We start from the raw sequence: 18,076 nt of genomic DNA, 5'->3' as shown, positions 1-18,076 counted from the left end.
GTGCGGCGCGGGGCGGGCGGGGCGACGACGGCATCGGGACGACGCGGAGACGGCGTCGGGGCGGCGCGGGACGGGGCGGCGCGGAGACGGCGTCGGGGCGGCGCGGGACGGGGCGGCGCGGAGACGGCGTCGGGGCGGTGCGGGACGGGGCGGCGCGGGCCAGGGATGGATTCGCCGCCGTCGGGGGAGAGCAGGAGAAGAGATTGAAGTGGAGATGGGTTCTGAAATTTTCCTAAGTGCTACTTATACAGCAACGGCATTGGTCCCGGTTCGTGGCACTAACCGGGACTAAAGCACCCCTTTAGTCCCGGTTGGAGCCACCAACCGGGACCAAAGGCCTCTTTTTAGCAGCCCAAAGGGCGGGAAGCAGAGGGCTTTGGTCCCAGTTGGAGGCACCAACCGGGACTAAAGGGGGGCATTGGTACCGGTTCATGGCACGAACCGGTACCAATGCACCACTTTAGTCCCGGTTGGTGCCACCAACCGGGACTAAAGGCCCTGTGCTGCCCGCGTCGCGGCACGAAAGTTTAGTCCCACCTCGCTAGCTGAGGGAGCTCGAGAGTGGTTTATAAGCCCCAGTCCCGCTGCCCTCTCGAGCTCCTCTCAAATGCAAGCTTACGGGCCTAAACACACTATATGTGCCTGTGGGCCTATTGGGCCTATTGTGAGCCTGAATCCTGACCCATTGTTGGGTTTCTAGTCGTATTCAGGCCATGGTAGCCCTTTAGGTGGCACTTTTTTATTTTATTTATTTTATTTTTTGCTTTGAATTATTTATTTTCTTTTGATTTTTGCTTTTTTTATTTTTTTTCTTTTAGCTCAGATTAATTCTAATTACTTATTTATGTTTTTATATGATAATTCTTTTTGTTTTTAATGTTTTGAACAGAATTCTAATTACTTATTTATTTTCTTTTATGATAATTCTTTTTTCTACTAAAGTTTGTAGCAAAATTCTAATTGCTTATTTATTTTCTTTTATGATAATTCTTTTTGCTTTTAATGTTTTAAACAGAATTCTAACTACTTATTTATTTTCTTTTATGATAATTCTTTTTGCTTTTAATGTTTTGAGCAGAATTCTAATTACTTATTTATTTTCTTTATGATAATTTTTTTGCTATTAAAGTTTGTAACAAAATTCTATATAATTTTAGTTTCAATAATACTAGAGGTTTATAAAACCTTTTTAGTTGATTCCTTCAGTACCAGTTCTAAGGCTGTTACAAAGGCATTTTATTTGGTACAGGTTTTAAGGCTGGTGCCTCACGAGCACCTTTTAGTACCGGTTCGTGGCATGAACCGGTAAAAGAGTTTTTTAGTTGATTCTTTTTGCAGCTGTTTTTTAGTCCCACCTCGCCAAGCGAGAGGCACTCGCAGCGGTTTATAAGCCCCGAGTGCAGAGACGATGCAGAAGAGGCTCAATGCTAACCTGCACGTTGCTTAGCTTTAAGCCTTGAGGAATAGGGTAGACTGCACGGAGCTATGTGCAGTGCAGTTTACACTATTCCGAAAGGCTTGAAGCTAATTAACGAGAATTGCGCCTCTTTTTTATTTTTAATGACTTATTACAACTCAGAAATAAATAGAAAAAAATAAATATAGCAGAAAAGAAAAAAATTATATAAAAAACTACTCAGAAATAAATAAAAGAAAAAATAGTTGTGCTTAACTTTACTAAAAAAAATGAGCATATATGCGCTTATAGAGAAAATTCAACCTAAATTCATAATAAATTTCTACTAACTTCAGAGAAATTCAATATGAATTTAGGTCAAATTCCCTGTATAAGGGCATCTATTTTCACTTTGACATGAGCTCAACAAGGCAAAGAGGGAGGGGCTTATAAACGAGTGTGAGCGCCCTTCGGTTGGTGAGGTGGGACTAAACTCTGACCGCAACGAGGACCAACCCTTTAGTCCCGGTTGGCGGCACGAACCGGGACTAATGGGTTGTCTTTGGTCTCGGTTCAAGCCGTCAACCGAGACCAATGGTTGTGGGCCAGGAGCGAGGCCCATTGGTCCCGGTTCGTCCCACCAACCGGGACCAAAAGGTCCAGACGAACCGGGACCAATGGCCCACATGGCCCGGCCGGCCCTCGGGGCTCATGAACCGGGTCCAATGCCACCATTGGTCCCGATTTTGGACTGAACCGGGACTAATGGGCTGACCCGGCCTGGACCATTGCTCCTTTTTCTACTAGTGAAGTTAGTGCCAGATACATCCAATTGAGAAACAAGATAGGACAAGTTTTTTCGGACGGAGGTAGTACATGCTACGTTCATGAACATCACACACCTGACACAACTTGTATGGCAGAATCACCATCACAAAGATAGAAAAATGAGATGGTTCACGACACATGACAAAGAATTAATGTTCACCGTCCCCCTAAACGACCACACCGGCTCCAGTGCTCTACGCCATTCAATCGGTGATGCCAGAACTGACCATACCGTGTACATTCATCTCAAATTATTACCTTCTCAGTTCTCACGTAACCTGTAGATTCGGACGAGCACTGGAATTTCCAATTAGAGCAAGACTACCTCTGTGAACGTCATGGTGGTTAATCTTGTTGCTCCATTGATAGCCCTCATTTCAGCAGCCAACCCCACAGCGACTGACGGGGCGTAAACTCCTCAAGGTATCACTGTGATTCTTATCGTCCTCCTCTGGAGGTTGATCAGGTGTTGCCACAGGAAATAGTGATTCGACTTCCTTCAGCGTCAAAGCAAGCTCGTCTTTGATCCGCACATAAAATCTTACAACCCAAAAAGTACTCCCTCCATCTTGAAATATAAGAGCGTTTTTTACACTATATTTTTGTATTTTGAAACGGAGGGAGTAGTTGTCACTTATGATTTGCGGATAAACAAGCACGACACACTGGCCTCATATATATCCAAGCTGATAGATTTACTGAAAAGGAAGGCTAAGACATTTCTCCATGCGATTTGGAAGTAAATATTTGTCGTATTATAACAACTTTAACTTGTGCATGTAGGTGACTGTGAGTTAGTTGATTATAGTTTAGTTTAAGGGCAGCTAATGAACCAAAGTGGAAAGTTGGATCCACATGCACCAAAAGCAGAAAGCTAGATCCACCTGCACTAGCGCTTTTTTTTTCCTGCGTGCTTTCTCGTAGCTGGACTTGCACGACATCGCGGCAGGTGGCCGGCGATGCGCCCAAAGGTGGAGCGGTGTTTCCTCCTCCGCATCGAAGACGGCGGATCTCGGCGGCGTGGCGCAACGGAGACTCGGCGCCCGATGCGTGTAGATGGACTCGCGCGGGAGGAGGTGGCTGTCTGGCGTCATGATGGCGTCGATGGCAGAGTGACCTGACAAGGTAGAAGTCTCAATATCTGCTCTGAAGACGGACCTATGGAAGATGGCGGCGACGACACATGTGAGTGCGTCAGATCGGTTTGTGCCCCAGACCCGGTATGTGGCTCGGCTGGGGCTTCCGGCTTTTGATGATAGATTTAGGTGAGTCGTCTGGGTATTTGGCCCAGCTAGCATCCCTTCATCATATGAATAGGAGTAGTGGCATATGTTGCCAAGATGGCGGATTCAGACATATTGTTGTAATACTTTGTAAGGTCCTCAAAAATAATCAATAAGTGACTGCATGCATCTTCCAGATGAAAAGGCCGGGGTCATTCTCCTTTTCTAAAAAAAACCTGCACTAGCGCTAGCAACGAGACAGAGAAGGTTCTGAGGTATATATAGTTGAAACTTCTGCATGAGGGCATGTACAATGGGGGCAACACCTAGCTGCTGCCCCGTCCATCCACGTAGGTGAAAAAGTATGAGGCGCTTGGTTTGATTTTTAATACCCCAATGCATCAGCCTGAGGCTGCACCTCATTGGGACCCACACCGTCTCTATCCTCAAAACTGCTCCCGTTCATCTCGCCCCCCAGAAGCATCTTCTTTCCCAATCTTCCTCAGATCCATACCAAACAAATGGCAACAAACTTCTACGCCTGAATTTTTTCACCCAATCGACCTCTGTTAGGACTTAGGAGAGTGGCTTTGGGCATGCGTAGCTGCGGCCTTGAGCTCGCGCCGCCGGCCATGGCCCTTTTCCAATCTCACGGTGTCCTTCATGGATGTGCCACCGAGCTCGTGCTGCTGGTGCCGGCTTTGGCCGCGTTTCCGTGCTCGGCATCATCGTCGCGGCTCTCTGTCCAGCAAATGGAGGAGCACTTCGGGCGGAACGGTCGCCTCATGTATTTCCGCCTGGACCGCTCCATGTTCCTGATCTGGAACTCGTGCTTCTGTACTCGGGCTGCCATGGCCATGGCCGTGCCCTGCAGCTCCGGGTGCATCGCTTCCTGCATCGTCCGCGGGCAGAGAAGCCAACTCCCCCCATCCTTTTCACACGCGCACTCTTGCTTTTCCTCTCTTTTCTTGCTTTTCAGTCGAGGAAGCCGGCTCCTCTGCAGGAATCACCTGTCATCTGCAGGCGACCACTTTTGCGCCACGATGGCATCCAAGCCTAGTTGGCCTGTGGAGCAGCACCCCTGGGGCTAACCGTTGGCCATGCCCTGCAACTGAAAGAACCGTCTTTAGACCTTTAATCTTCGGTGCTCAAGCTTAGCTCGGCTTTTACCGGGTAGCATCTCTGGAATATACGCCAAGGGAGAAAATGAACTCGGATAAGAATTGGAACGCCAAGGGAGAGAATGAACTCGGATAAGAATTGGAAGTGACTGGACTGACTTGATAAGAACTTGAGACCACTCGTGGTGACAAGGCAAGTAGTTTTCGTTGCTTTGTTTTCCAAGGAATGTAAGATCAAAAAAAAGATGTTGAAGAGGCAACACATGTTATTTGCTTTTGTTTCCCTTAGCTAATCACCTGGAGAACTAATGCATGCACGAGGTTATCCTTTCGTTTTCTATGAAATTAATGTTTGGAGCCATGTGTCGAGTGGTTGAGCCAATTGCACTAGTTTTTGCAGTGCTATACATGCAGCATAGTTAAAGTCCTTGGAGTGAAAGACTTGGAAAGTTGGCATGACAATAACTCTAGAAGCAAGGAAAACATTTTCTTCATCTTTCGTTGTCGCTAGGGCCAACGTGGATATCCATCGGTCCAACGTAACATTGACACAGACCCTTGTGTAGTGGTGTCTTGGTGCATTTGCGCTCGAGATTAGATACTTCATGCCCAAGGCAAAAGAAAACGATGTTGCCCATCTGCCGTGTCCACTTGCACAGCCGAATGCCCGACGCAAGTCGACAGCCGCAATGACATGTGGGCGTACCCAGGCGCTTTATAAGCTTAAAATACGCCATCAGTGACACAAACTGTACATGCTGCCTGCTGTAGTTCTAAGACAATATACTGTACATGCTACGTCCGTGAACATCACACACCTGACACAACTTGTATGGCAGAATCACCATCACAAAGATAGAAAATGAGATGGCTCGCGACACGTGACAAAGAATTACAAGTTCACCGTCTCCCTAAACGGCCACACCGGCGCCAGTGCTCTACGCCATTCAATCGGTGATGCCAGAACTTCACCACCGTACCGTCTACATTTATCTAAAATTTAGTGCCGCCTCCTGTAACCTGGAGATTCGGACGAGCACTGGAATTTCCAGTTAGACCAAGACTGCCTCAGTTACGTCATGGTGGTTAATCATGTTGCTCCATTGATAGCCCTCATTTCAGCAGCCAACCCAGCAGCGACTGACGGGGGTAAACTCCTCAAGCTATCACCGTGATCCTTATCGCCCTCCTCTGGAGGTTGATCGGGTGTTGCCACAGGAAACAGTGATTCGACGTCCTTCAGCATCAGAGCAAGCTCGTCTTTGAAGTTCTTTGACTTGCGTTTGATCGTGGAGCAGACAGCTCTGCCCCTGTTCATTTTGTATATGCTGTCTTCTATTGTTTTCTTCACCTGAACACCAGTAATTCTATGAGTTTTTTCTTTCCAAGAATACTTTCAAGGAAATAAATGGCATGGGATGCGGTGCTTACTATAAACCGGTGGATGAACGTGCTCTTGTCTTGCCCAACTCTATGGATCCTACTGATAGCTTGTGCCTCAGCTGATGGGTTTAGTAATGGTTCCAGTAGGATCACATGCTGTGCTTCCAGTAGATTCAGACCATTTGCGCCATGCTGGATAAGCATTAGTAATACTTGAACAGGCCGCGTTTTGGAAACTGCCTTCTTCGCCTTCTCTCCATTTATACTGGATGCCAGGCCTTTAAATTGACAGAGCGCCAATTGTGATTTTCTGAAGGAAAATGAACTTGCATTAACCAACTGGCATTTTCTATAAGATCAGTAACGACTAGCAGCACAACTGGAAGCAGAATAAGAGAAAAGAAAAGAAAAGATGACTTCAAGATATCTAATATCATAATAGAATTATTGAGCTCAGCAGTGAGACAAATAATTAAAGCATGTATGGCCTGGGCTACACGTATCTCACCTTCCTCCTTTCATCCGAGCATAAGATATATTGTTAGCAGCAAGGGAATGCTCTAATACATCAAGGACATCATTCCAACTTGAAAAAACAAGTATTTTGGCTTCCCCATCAGTGGAAGTGATCTTCAAAATTCTTCTTGTCACAGCTTCAATCTTAGTCCAAGTAAAAGAACAAAAAAGATTCCATTAGTTATCACATCCAGTTTGAACACGTATTTACTAATTAGACAAGCCTGAGTTGGACAGCTTGGTGAGGTACATGGCCTATGAACCTGTGATTTCGCTTGTTGTCACAGCTTCAATCTTAGTCCAAGTAAAGATAACAAAAATATTTCACAGAGTTATTGTAGCCAACTTGAACACATAGTTATTAATTAAACAAGCCTCAGTTGGACAGCTCCATGAGGTTCATGGCATATGAACATGTGATCCTGTTTTTTTCCTTTAAACCCGGGCTCAACTCCTGTCCATTGCTCATAATGGAAATACAACAGTTCATGAGATTCAGACAGATGGAAACAACATGTGATTCTGCTAAACTTTATATAACAGTATGTGCATTCACTTAGCACGAACTCTACTCCCTGAGCACAAATATGAAGTGCATATGGGTAACAACATCTAGAAACTCTGACGTTATGGATAGATTTGTCCAACTTTTCAGATAAATCACTTTTTACGTAAACTCTCAGATAAATTAATTGCAGAACAAACTATGTACTTGGCCAAGAATTAAGTGATGAGCAACTCAGTCTGATAGAATGGTTAGTGCAGAAGGTTACTTGTTGTTGCACACAGGCATTAACTGTAGCCTTCCGTATAAAATTATTACAAACAGGCAAACAGAAACTATAAATTTGAAACACACAACAGTAGAATGGTCATAAGTAAGCAAATTGAATGAGACCTTTGTTCCGTATGAGCCTTGGACAGAAATAGCGGCTTCTGTCAAATCATCAGCTTGTTTATCAGCATTTTCACTCTGTTTCTCAACCACAAAAGCAACATTCTCAAGATATGTACGTTGACGGCATGTAGGGCACATAATCCATTTTTTGTGCTTCCCAGCAGCTCGATCTGTCAGGTACAAACAGCCTGAGAAGAACGAGGAGATAAATTTAGTGAAGGTAAAGTGTTTATTATACATCAAATGGACATATGAGATGAATAATCAATGGTTTGCCAAGGCAGGGTTGCAATTTTCACAAAGAAGGCACTGCGGTTGGATTTGCAAAAATGAAGTCCATTAGTACAGCATGCAGGCAAACACATTGTAAACAGCCAATAATAGAGGGGCAGAAGCATTAACTGCACCAGTTAATGTATACTTCAACCGAGGTAAATTTAAGCAAAGATTACATACAGCATCACTTGTAAACAAATTTTGAGGAGATAACTTGGGTACTCACACTTGCAGCACATGGAGTGGCCACATTGGAAAACCATTTTCTGCTCGAGAATTTTCTCCTGACAAACTGGGCATGGTTCATTGCTAATCTCAGAACCAATTTGCCCTGTGGCAGGGAAGGAAGTCGCTGTAGCAACAGTGTTGCCTGACTTGGGCAGCATCAATCCCTAAAAGTAAAGGGAAATGCAACATATAAGTAGATTTAAAAGAAATGATTCAGGTGTTATACAGATTGAAAATAGTTCAGCTTTCAGGAAGATATGATGACAGGCCATAATATCAAGTTGACAGCAGGGCAGTAGTGATTATGTTACCTTCAAGTACCGGAGTTGGCCTCTTATACGAGCTAAAGATGTTAGAGCCAAGAACTTGTCACTTGTGAACTGCACGTTGTATGGAATAAGCTCTTCTCTGGTAACAATATTGACAGCACTGGGCTCATCGTCATTCTCTTTGAGCTGCAGCCGTGAGATAGACATCTTGATCTCATCATGAGCACGCAATAATTGGTTCTGAGCAATTGACAAACTCCTTGCAAGAGAAAACTCCTTGCGCATAGCCTAAATTAACAATCGTAATCAGAGAATATCCTAGCCCAGGATACTTTTTGAACCTTTCAAATTTGAACTAAATGTACAGAACAAAGCAAGCAAGATTTTAAGCTTTGACATATGGCAAGGTTCCTAAAATGATGGCTAATTGAATTGGCCTTTATCTCCCCTTGATGTTTTCTCAGATATTACCAAATGCAATTGATCATCAAACAAGATGTAGCAGGTTTTACATGGTAACAGGCTCAGTAGTAGTGGCTCAAAACAAGTGTTCTTTCTCTGATAAAAAATCATGACATGACCAAATATCACTTTTTAAAAGAAAAGGTACTCCTTATATACTATTCGTGGGCTTCTTGTATTTGCTATTCCTTATGCTACAGTAGAATAATCCGAAGTGCTGAAATGACCATCGTGCCAGAAGAGAAGGTGTCAATCTACAAACTATGATGTACCTCAAAAAGAAGTAAATGCTTCTTAGCAATTTCAACATATTGCTTTCCCAATACTCTCCTTGAGTGGGTTCGAATAGCCCTTAGAGCAGTCTCGGTTTGAGAAGGATGCCTATAGACCTGTAAAGAGAGGCAGCATATAAAACTATAATGATATAAAACTATAATGATGTGTTCAAAGCAGCATAATAAATAATGTTCTGTAAAAACATAATAATAATAGATAAATAGTTGAACACTTTTAACTCCTTTAAATGCCAGGTTTAACTGAAGATAGCCGATAGAAGAAGAAAAATTCTAGTTAAAAAGAAGTTAAACCAAATCATGTCCCTTATCTCTACTACTTTATAAATTGGAGTTGGTGGTGGTGGTGACAAGTTCACTCTCCCACCTCTATCCCGATCCCCATCATCCATCTAGGACATACAGACCATCTTCGATTTTGGCACAGCTCAGTCAAACCAAAAAGCCACCGCATCACTCGTGTTTTGGATGGGAGAATATTTCACAAGTACTCCCTCCGTCCCGAAATAAGTGACTCAACTTTGTACTAAATTTGTACTAAAGTTAGTACAAAGTTGAGTCACTTATTTTGGGACAGAGGGAGTACTTGGTAGGACACAATATTTTTACTATGATAATAACCAGACAGTCAATTCGCCAACAATTTTTCCCTGCCACCGCTCCTCCCCAATACCCATCCTCCATCAGACACTCCTCCCTGATATCCATCCTCCTGACTTTCAAATTTCAAAATCCGGTCATGGCTCCACCCCTTCAAATCTTGCAATGGTGCTCCATGGCCGCTGCAGTTACCCAGGTGCAGCCTGAACTGCGCCATGGCTGCAGATCTTAATAAGTGCATTGGTTGAAGTATATGCGGATCGCCCAACCTTCTCCATCAGTTTGGACTTCTGGTTTTACTTTTGACGGTTCATGAAACTTAATACAAGAGTCAAAAGGTCTTGGGTTCAAGTCTCTGATTTCGCAATTTAAATAAAAAATTGATTGCCCTCTTCCTGTCCATGTTTAGGGCTTATCGAGCCAGATGTGAGAGGAGTTGAAGTATATGCATAGTGCCCAACCTTCCCTATCAGTTCGGACTTTTGGTTCTACTGGTAATATGGTATCGTAGCCAAGAGTTCTTGGGTTCAAGTCTTGGCATTCACAATTTATATAAAAATAATAATTGATTTCCCTCCTTTTGTCCATGTTTAGACCTTCAAAGTTCGGGGTTTTGGTTCTGCTTGTTGGTGCATGAAACTTAATAGTTCCTAGTAGAAGGGAATAAAGGGAATACTCGGTGCAATACAAAGATGGATGAACAAAGGTCAAAAGGGTACAGTGAAGGGTATTCTAACTGACAAGTATTGAGCTATATCAGCAAATGAAAGACATGACAATCATCTGAATAAGGATGGAACAAAAGTCACCTGTATATTTTCCCGAACAGATCTTGGATTATCATTGTTGCCACCAACTTCAGATCCTTCATTAGTTTTTTTGTTACGGAAAAAGTGATTCAACTCATAGTTTCGCCTCTGTACATCCCGTGCTTCATCTACTGAAGCAATAACAGAATCATTGTTCGATTTCTTAACAACAAAGAGTCGTGCCTCATACCCCTAGAAAAAATCATGAGATTGATAAATACATTATTAGTTTCATTTTACCTAGAATACATTGAAAAGCATGATCATACAAGTTTACCTGAGACAGCCCATCTAATTCACACTGGATGCACAAAGAACCAGTACCATCATAGCACTTTGGACAATATCTCTGACTCTCAATGTCATCGTCCCTTGGGTTATCCATTGTTTTGTTAATTTCCAATAGCCTACCCATTAATTGTTGCCTTGAACCTTCCAGGGAATCAATACCAGCTTGAATAGTATACTTCAAGCCAGCAATAGTTTTAGCCCTATGCATAGAATAAAACAACCATGTTATCCATCAAATACTAATAATATTTTAATTTAGTGATTCTAATTCCTAAATAGTTAAGCCACTGCAACTTCCTTCAAAAATAAACCAGCATAAGATTCAAGAAAAAAAATGAACCAGTTTTAGTGCTGACCTGGACAATATCGCCCCTGTGCCCAAGCCAGTGGTGCTCTTGGTGGATAAACTATCAATCTTCTTAAAAAGCTCATCAGTATCATCCTTATTCTTTTCAATGCAATCCAAAGCGTATAGCCACCAACCCATACCCTGATTTTGTAGTTCTTTATTAAGTGTTGTGACCTAGAGGCAGGCAGTCATTAGAAAACAGTGATAAATTTAGTCTAGATAACTGTAAGAACTAGAGTAGAGGCAAACATCATGCTTATAAAGCACTAAGCAAGATCAAAAACACACAAGAATGTTACATAGAACATTCCAAGGAAGATAAGACGTGGATCAAAATCACTTGTTGCAAGTTGCAACCCAGAAAATAACAATAAAGTGAAGAGATCAACCTCTTCAAATGATGCACTGAAATCTTTCTGTGCTATTAATAGCTTTGTAGTAAAAACTGATAAATATTTTTCTTTGAGTGCGTTGCATTTCTTTCTCAAGCAACCATCAGCAAAACACTCAGATGACAAGTGGCATCCAGTACGATTCTCTGCATCCAACTCCACACTTATGGATGCTTGTCCAACAACATTTTTGTACTCAGAGGTTTCAGGACTACCAGCTGCCGAAACTGAGCCGATGTTCTCGGATATCTTATTTCGCTTTACACCACGTAGATCAGAATCCGCATGGCTAGTTTCCTTTCTTTTACGTCTGTAGTAGACAACAGGAGGTTGTATTTTTGGTGTGCATTCATGCAAATATTCAGAACTAGTTCTGAGCAGCTCCGCAAGATTGTGGTTGATATGAAGATTTAACAACGGGTCAACACGGAAATCATCAAAATTTTGGCGAGCTAAATCTAGTGCTTCTTTGTACAAAGAGATAGCTTCTTGGTTCTTTTGTTCAATGATAGCAATTCCAGCAAGACCATTCAGGGAAACAACAACTTTTCTAAGTTCTTCCTCCCCTTCAACTTTTGCTTTACCAATAAGAACCTGGATAGAGAAGGATCATGAAAAACTTAAGCACAAAATGAAGCAATTACACAAAAATAATTAGCTGCCAATTGGGGAGGTAAAATTAGTCGTTCACCTGTAAAATTTCATCCATGGACAAAGGAGTACGTTGCAGAGAGCAGAGACCAGAACTCCCCACTTGCGGATGGCAACAAGCCTGCCGAAGCTTGAGCAGTGGGACTAGAAGTTTGGCAGTGTCATTGTTGGAGAGGTACACATTTGATAAAGCATTTGAATCTACAAAACAACAAAAGGTTAAAGCAGTTTCAGTTTTTTTTAAACAAAGAGGGTATAGCACAGTAACTGTACAACAACTGAATTAACACCTTTAACAGTGCTGTGAATTTGTGGTCATGAACAGCAACTGAATAACACTTTAACACAGGCCTTCAGGGTTTGTAGTACACGTGATTGCTTTGTTCGAGTGCACGTGTGGAAAAAGTAACTGAAAAGGGAAATTTCTGACAGAAACTATCTCATAGGCATGACATTTAAGAGAAAATAAAACAAGAAAAGATGCAGATCTTGCATCATTGCCTAGTATATTGCTGTCTTATAAGACATGTCCTTTAGACTATAATTATTTCCCTCCCAATACAGCAATAAAAGAAAACAAAAGCAGAAAAGAAATGGAATATTTAAAATCCTGTCCCTGCAGTATCAATCTAGCAACCAGAAGCAGAAAATAATTGATATAGTGGACAAAGTACCTGGCGTTAGTTCCCTTCTGTTGGCATCATTTCTTAAACGTTTAATAATTTCATGTGCATGGTCCATGCAAGTTGCATGCTGCTTCTGATAGAAATATTCTTCAATTGAAGAAAAGATGAGCCACGAGAAACACTCTTCTTGTGGAGGCAGCTGTAATTCCCCTGAGACATGAATTTTAGAGGAGCGCCACATGATTTCCTTGAAGAACTTGTGTGTATAATTCATAGCTATCGTATCTCCCCTCTGCAGTTCATTTCAATGAGGAAAAGGTCAAAAGGATTAATTAATCCAACCATCTTGAGGAACCAATGTTGAAAAAAGCTTCCATCATGGCTTCATCCATATATTGCTATGCCAAGCAACAAATTTGCACTAAGATTGGCATTCTTTAATCAGGTTTTACAGTTCTTCAAAGATGTTCATCATCCATGCATGTTTTTGAATTATATGAACCTACAGATGAGCAATTACCTTATAAGCTAACAGTAAAATTCATACCATCCTAGGTTTATAAGCTATTGGTGCCTCACTCAGCATCAATGGCAAGTGTGCAACTCTTTCACTATCAGTGATTAATATTTCTAACAATGATAAATAATACAGTATTATGTTTATTCTTTTGTCAATAGTTAGAGCAACTGCAGTATTATGAAAGATGTATTAAATGCTTGCAGATACCACAGGCAGTCAATGTACCTCATATGGGTCTCTAATAATGTCCACCCACCACCTATATGTGTCAAATGGACTTGTTCTGAGAAAGCGTAGAAGGCCAAAGAGATCATCAAGCCTGCGTTGTATTGGAGTTCCTGTAACACACCAACGGTGTTGCGCATTTAGCCTCATCGCCATCTCAGTAACAGAAGTTTTGCTGGACTCTACCATCTGAGCTTCATCCAAACAAAGCCGCCACCAGTGGACCCTTGTTAGGACAGTTGGAATGACAGGGTACCTAAGTGTGTAATAAGAGTTCAGTAGAAGTTAAGCCATAGTTATTTCCATACTATTGAATGATTGGCGGGCCTAATGAGTTAAGCAACGCAATGCATATAAGACTGCAAGCATTCAATGGAATACAAGGACCAAATAAGCTAGTTCGCTTCTATTTCAGCTATTATCAGTATACCATAATTATAAACAGAATAAAAGCTCAAGTTAATTATATTTTAATGCTAACATTGTCAGGTGTAGCAAGATTCCGCATTCAGGTCATGCAAGACCAATAGATAGATATTATAAATTCACAATTCTGAAACCCGAAAATGATAACTCAACACAACACAACACAATAGAGAGCACTCGTATAAAAATAAAAGATAGAAGTGTGAGCATCCAACCCTGCCACCACCAGCAGACGAACACAGAACAGAGACTTGCTGACCCTGCTTCCTAGTAACCATACAACCCAAAGTGCTATGACGAATGTGTAACACCCTGCGTCTCAAAGAGGCTAACAGCTGCCCAATATGGGGTGGCCACGTATTCGCAGCATCTTGCTTACAATTGCGCCCTCACTTCATGTATAAGGGATTAAGCAGAGATGCCTATGTCTTGGGTCGACAAGGGTTATATGCAAGTGAAACGGAAATTAAACTGGAAATGTGATACTGAAGGTGGCAGGCGCTACAGAATGTCTAGAATAAAGAGGACAAAACCCCTTCTCCGTTAAAGACACATATTAACTGAGGTTCACATTGTCATATAAGTCAACTTTCAAAATAACAGAATAAGTTGATCAAGTATGGCCAAGCTTCAGTGTGAAAAATAAACATTAACTCTTCTGAAATCTGAATAAATGGTGATCGCTACAGAATGTCTAGAGTGAAGGGGACAACACCTCTTTTCAGTTAAGGACAAATATTAACCAAGGATTAAGTTGATCTTCAGTATGGCCAAGCTTCGGTGCATAAATTAAACATTACCTCTTTTGAAATCTCAAGAAACGGCGATCACCATCATGCCGATCAGAATCATGCGACAGATCTTCTTTGAGGACATCATAAGTTGTCAAAACAACATCAGCAGTGCTTATTTCAGTCAGATCATTTCTTTGGTTAGAAGCTGAGTCCAAGTTCCTTGCACCTTCATAAATGCGAACGTCCAGAGATCCTGGCCTTGTGTGTCTAAGAGAAAAGGAACTTAACAGTCAGCACTATCAGCATATGCAGATAATCGCTGAACAAAGGAGGTACCGGTAAGCATTGGAATAATCAAAACTGGATAAGGCACTTGCAGCTTCAATTATACGCATAGATTATACTACACTGGAATGGTGTAGCAAAATCTGTTGCACATGAACAAATTGTTCTTAACCGTTGAGAACTTCTTCCAAAATATGCATATTTATTTTATTATGAAAAAACATTTTTTTTGTCATGAGCAATCTTAATTCCTACAGACACGGGAAAAGAATTTCAACTCAAAGTTGCAGAATTTCTACAATGATCCGATAAAAAGCAGTGAAGTGGAAGTTAAAACAGAACAAAATCAACATTCTACGTTCCAATCGAAGAGATATGCATCTGAAATTAGGAAGGAATAATAGCATATAGAATGGTCAAATGGTCAGGCAAATGCTTTAAGTTTTCCGATGAGTGGTGTGGGTTCAAGAAATCACTACAATAGGGTCAAGCCCAGCCTAGTGCAGTTCATCTCCTCTCTTACTAATTCTATCACTAAAAAACTTACTTTTATTTCCCTGTGCTTGTGGTTCTTGCAACTACTCCCCTGCCTGATGGGGGGGAGGGGTTGTGATGACCAATACACCATGTAACTAGTCTGTAACAATTCTTGGTGTGAATATATGTCAGTAGGAGCCTTTTCTACTGTCCTTTTTATGTTCAAAAAAAGTCATTACGAACTTCGGAAAATGAAGGTCTGCTATTCCTTCAAGAACTAGAGACAATACTGCGCAGCTATTGTTTGGACAGGAGAAACCATACCGGGTAATCTCGGAGTGCCACTGTGCCAATATCGGTGACGGGCATACTATCAATGTAGCATGACTGAAAATAGTAGTTTGAGCTGCTTCAGCAAGTTCCAAGCATACCGCACAAATATAGTGTTCGTCCGTCTCTGCAATAGAAAACTTGGCTCTCTTCTGCCTTCTACTTTCAGTCTTCATGGTGCCTTTTTCATTCTTTGACAACACATCATCATCGTCAAAGGTTAAGCCTTTCTTGGGTGAGTAACCAACACAATCACCGTGTTGCCAAGCATCACAAATGTCACATTGAACCCATATCCCTTTGTATGCAGAACTTTCACTTGCAGCCCCACAAATGCATTCAACTCTATCTCTTTTCTGCCTACTTATCAGATCTATTTCTTTTCTGGTTCGAGGGACGGAACAATCTATGGAAAATGTGCTACGATGGGCAAAAATGCAAGCCAAAAGCTCAACAGTTTTACCCAAACCCATTTCATCTGTAATAATTTAGCCATAAAAAGGAAAATTAGTGATGAATATACTTAGTGCCCAAAACATTAGTGCACTGCAATTATTTCCAAACACTTAGAATCAACATACCAGCCAAAATCCCCCCAGAGACATGAGGTGGAGAAGGCTCTGGTTGCAATGAAACATTTCCGCTGCAAAGTGACAGATTCCATGAAACTGAACCATTCAAGAATGTTGCAGGAACAAATGTGTTCCAAATCCGAAGAATTGGAAATAATATATTTTTGGAAAAAAGAACTGAGTAATAAGACAACAAATATGCAAAACAAATACTAATATGCATAGGAGTCTAAGAAGTTTCGCCGCCGTATCCTAATAGCCTAAAGCTATCCTAAATCAAGCAAAACCTTGATAGCCAAAAAAATCTCAACATACTAGACCACAAACACACTTCTTTCCTTTGGGCAACACCACCCAACATCACCCAGCATAAAACCATATTACCATTAATTTTCCTTACATGAGTGCAGGGATAATTATGTAACTGTAGTTCAAACATGCCAATCTGCATTGAAGGAAAGCGCAGCAACATTGAGGGAAGTACAAGTGATATGCATTGGACCCTTACTTGAAGGGATTGTAGAACATCCTCGAATTCTTGCTAATAAAATCTATGGGAACACAATAGGGTGCATGATGAACATAGTCCTCGTTGGGTGATGGAACAGTTGTATTTCTCTTTTCACGCTGAACCATCCAATTTGCTGCACGAAGTTGGTATGGTCTGAGATGAGGGAGTAAATCAGGAAGTTCATCTTTCAGTAGCTCTGCACCCCTGTCAACAAGTAGTAAGAAAAAAGCATCATATAACTAGAATGGTGCTATCATAATACATCTAAAATTGTTTTGTATGGCTCGAGATCGCAGATAACCAAACATTTCCGCCAAGCCAGCATATGTATGCCATACTGACGTTTATTTTTCACATACTTCTTGAAGTTTACAGATAAAAGTTCAGAATAATTGCCTCAACTGTTTCCTAATAACCAACACATGAGATCATGAGATGTAAGGCACTCACGTCGAAGGCTTAACGGCTTCATAGAAAGCAGCAAGATCAAACTGTGAGTCACTCTTCGGGGCAAAGTCACAATCATCATCACCGTCCGTCGCTGGAACTAGACCATCCATCCCATACATGACAGCCGACGTCGTGACCTCGGAGCGAACCCAAGCCATCACATTCATCAAACTCTTCCTCCAGGGCTGCCTGGCAACCTCCAGCAGTGATTCACACGCATCGAAAGCCCGGTCCATCACCTCCACTCTGACCCGGAGCACCACAGCCGGCGTCAAATCATCACCATCACTCGGCAATGAGCTATACTCCCAAACCCACAGCGTCACGAACCCCAGGCTGACCAAATGGGCAAGGCCGGATACGCCTTCGTCGGGGCCATCAAAGCAGCCAGAGACAAACGCGCCGCCTCCAAGCTCCTCCGCGTGGTACTCCAGGAGCACGCTGTCGGACGGCACCACCGGCCAGTGGCCCAGCCTGAACCCGTCCTCCGGCGCGTCCCGCACCCACAGGCGCAGCGAGAACCTCCCCCCGTTCCCGGAGGACCCCTCCTCCGGCGCCCCGGGGCCGGCCCCCTCCAACTTCCCCTCGCCCCCGAGCCTCACGTCGCGGAGGACCAACTCGGCGAGGTCGCGGCGGTCGTCTACGGGGCGACCACTCGCGCCGCCGTCCACCTCCACGAGGACGTCCCTCCTCGCCTCGCCCTTGGCCGCGCGCTTCGATTTGGAGGAGCCGGCGCTGCTAGGGCTCGGCGCGTCGGGCTCCGCGGCGGCGGCCGCGCAGGCGCCGAGCCCCCTCGCCCGCGACGGCCGCGACTTGATCCTCCCCATCCTGCGGCGGCGGGCTCAGGCGGCGGCCCGCTGGGGCATTGGGGCGAGGGTTTTTGCGCGCCGGAGCGGAATTGGGCCGGGCGGCCGCGAAATCCCCCGAATCCCTCG

General features: G+C 43.0%; 1 protein-coding gene across 2 annotated transcripts; it reads right to left on the bottom strand.

The window, feature by feature from the left end:
- Window positions 1-5,263: 5,263 nt before the first annotated feature.
- LOC119362391 (E3 ubiquitin-protein ligase SHPRH-like) lies at window positions 5,264-17,983 on the bottom strand. 2 transcript variants are annotated; one of them, XM_037627597.1, is made up of 19 exons: window positions 17,142-17,983; window positions 16,689-16,895; window positions 16,190-16,251; window positions 15,603-16,086; window positions 14,583-14,783; window positions 13,357-13,612; window positions 12,660-12,903; window positions 12,026-12,186; window positions 11,332-11,928; window positions 10,950-11,116; window positions 10,580-10,793; window positions 10,303-10,494; window positions 8,873-8,989; window positions 8,181-8,426; window positions 7,868-8,033; window positions 7,366-7,553; window positions 6,460-6,611; window positions 6,000-6,261; window positions 5,264-5,919 (listed from the first exon to the last, which is right to left on the bottom strand). In XM_037627597.1, exons 1-19 carry the CDS (start codon window positions 17,966-17,968, stop codon window positions 5,659-5,661), a joined length of 5,004 nt encoding a protein of 1,667 aa, XP_037483494.1. In that variant the 5' UTR covers window positions 17,969-17,983; the 3' UTR covers window positions 5,264-5,658. The 2 variants fall into 2 exon arrangements, with proteins under 2 accessions (XP_037483494.1, XP_037483495.1); XM_037627598.1 differs by lacking the exons at window positions 5,264-5,919; window positions 6,000-6,261; window positions 6,460-6,611 and adding an exon at window positions 6,621-6,761.
- Window positions 17,984-18,076: the final 93 nt, after the last annotated feature.

Source organism: Triticum dicoccoides, chromosome 2B (assembly GCF_002162155.2).
Source record: "Triticum dicoccoides isolate Atlit2015 ecotype Zavitan chromosome 2B, WEW_v2.0, whole genome shotgun sequence".
Classification (NCBI taxonomy): domain Eukaryota; kingdom Viridiplantae; phylum Streptophyta; class Magnoliopsida; order Poales; family Poaceae; genus Triticum; species Triticum dicoccoides.
Note: the sequence above shows the minus strand (reverse complement) of the source record. Positions and strands in the feature narration are given on the sequence as shown.

What these genes read in the sequence shown, in the direction of transcription:
- LOC119362391 (XM_037627597.1), bottom strand. Translation starts at nt 17,968, where the DNA reads ATGGGGAGGATCAAGTCGCGGCCGTCGCGGGCGAGGGGGCTCGGCGCC. An exon ending in AGCATTTACTTCTTTTTGAG is followed by an intron (nt 8,427 to 8,872) that starts GTACATCATAGT and finishes TTGTTAATTTAG; the next exon opens with GCTATGCGCAAGGAGTTTTC. An exon ending in CGTTCATCCACCGGTTTATA is followed by an intron (nt 5,920 to 5,999) that starts GTAAGCACCGCA and finishes ACTGGTGTTCAG; the next exon opens with GTGAAGAAAACAATAGAAGA.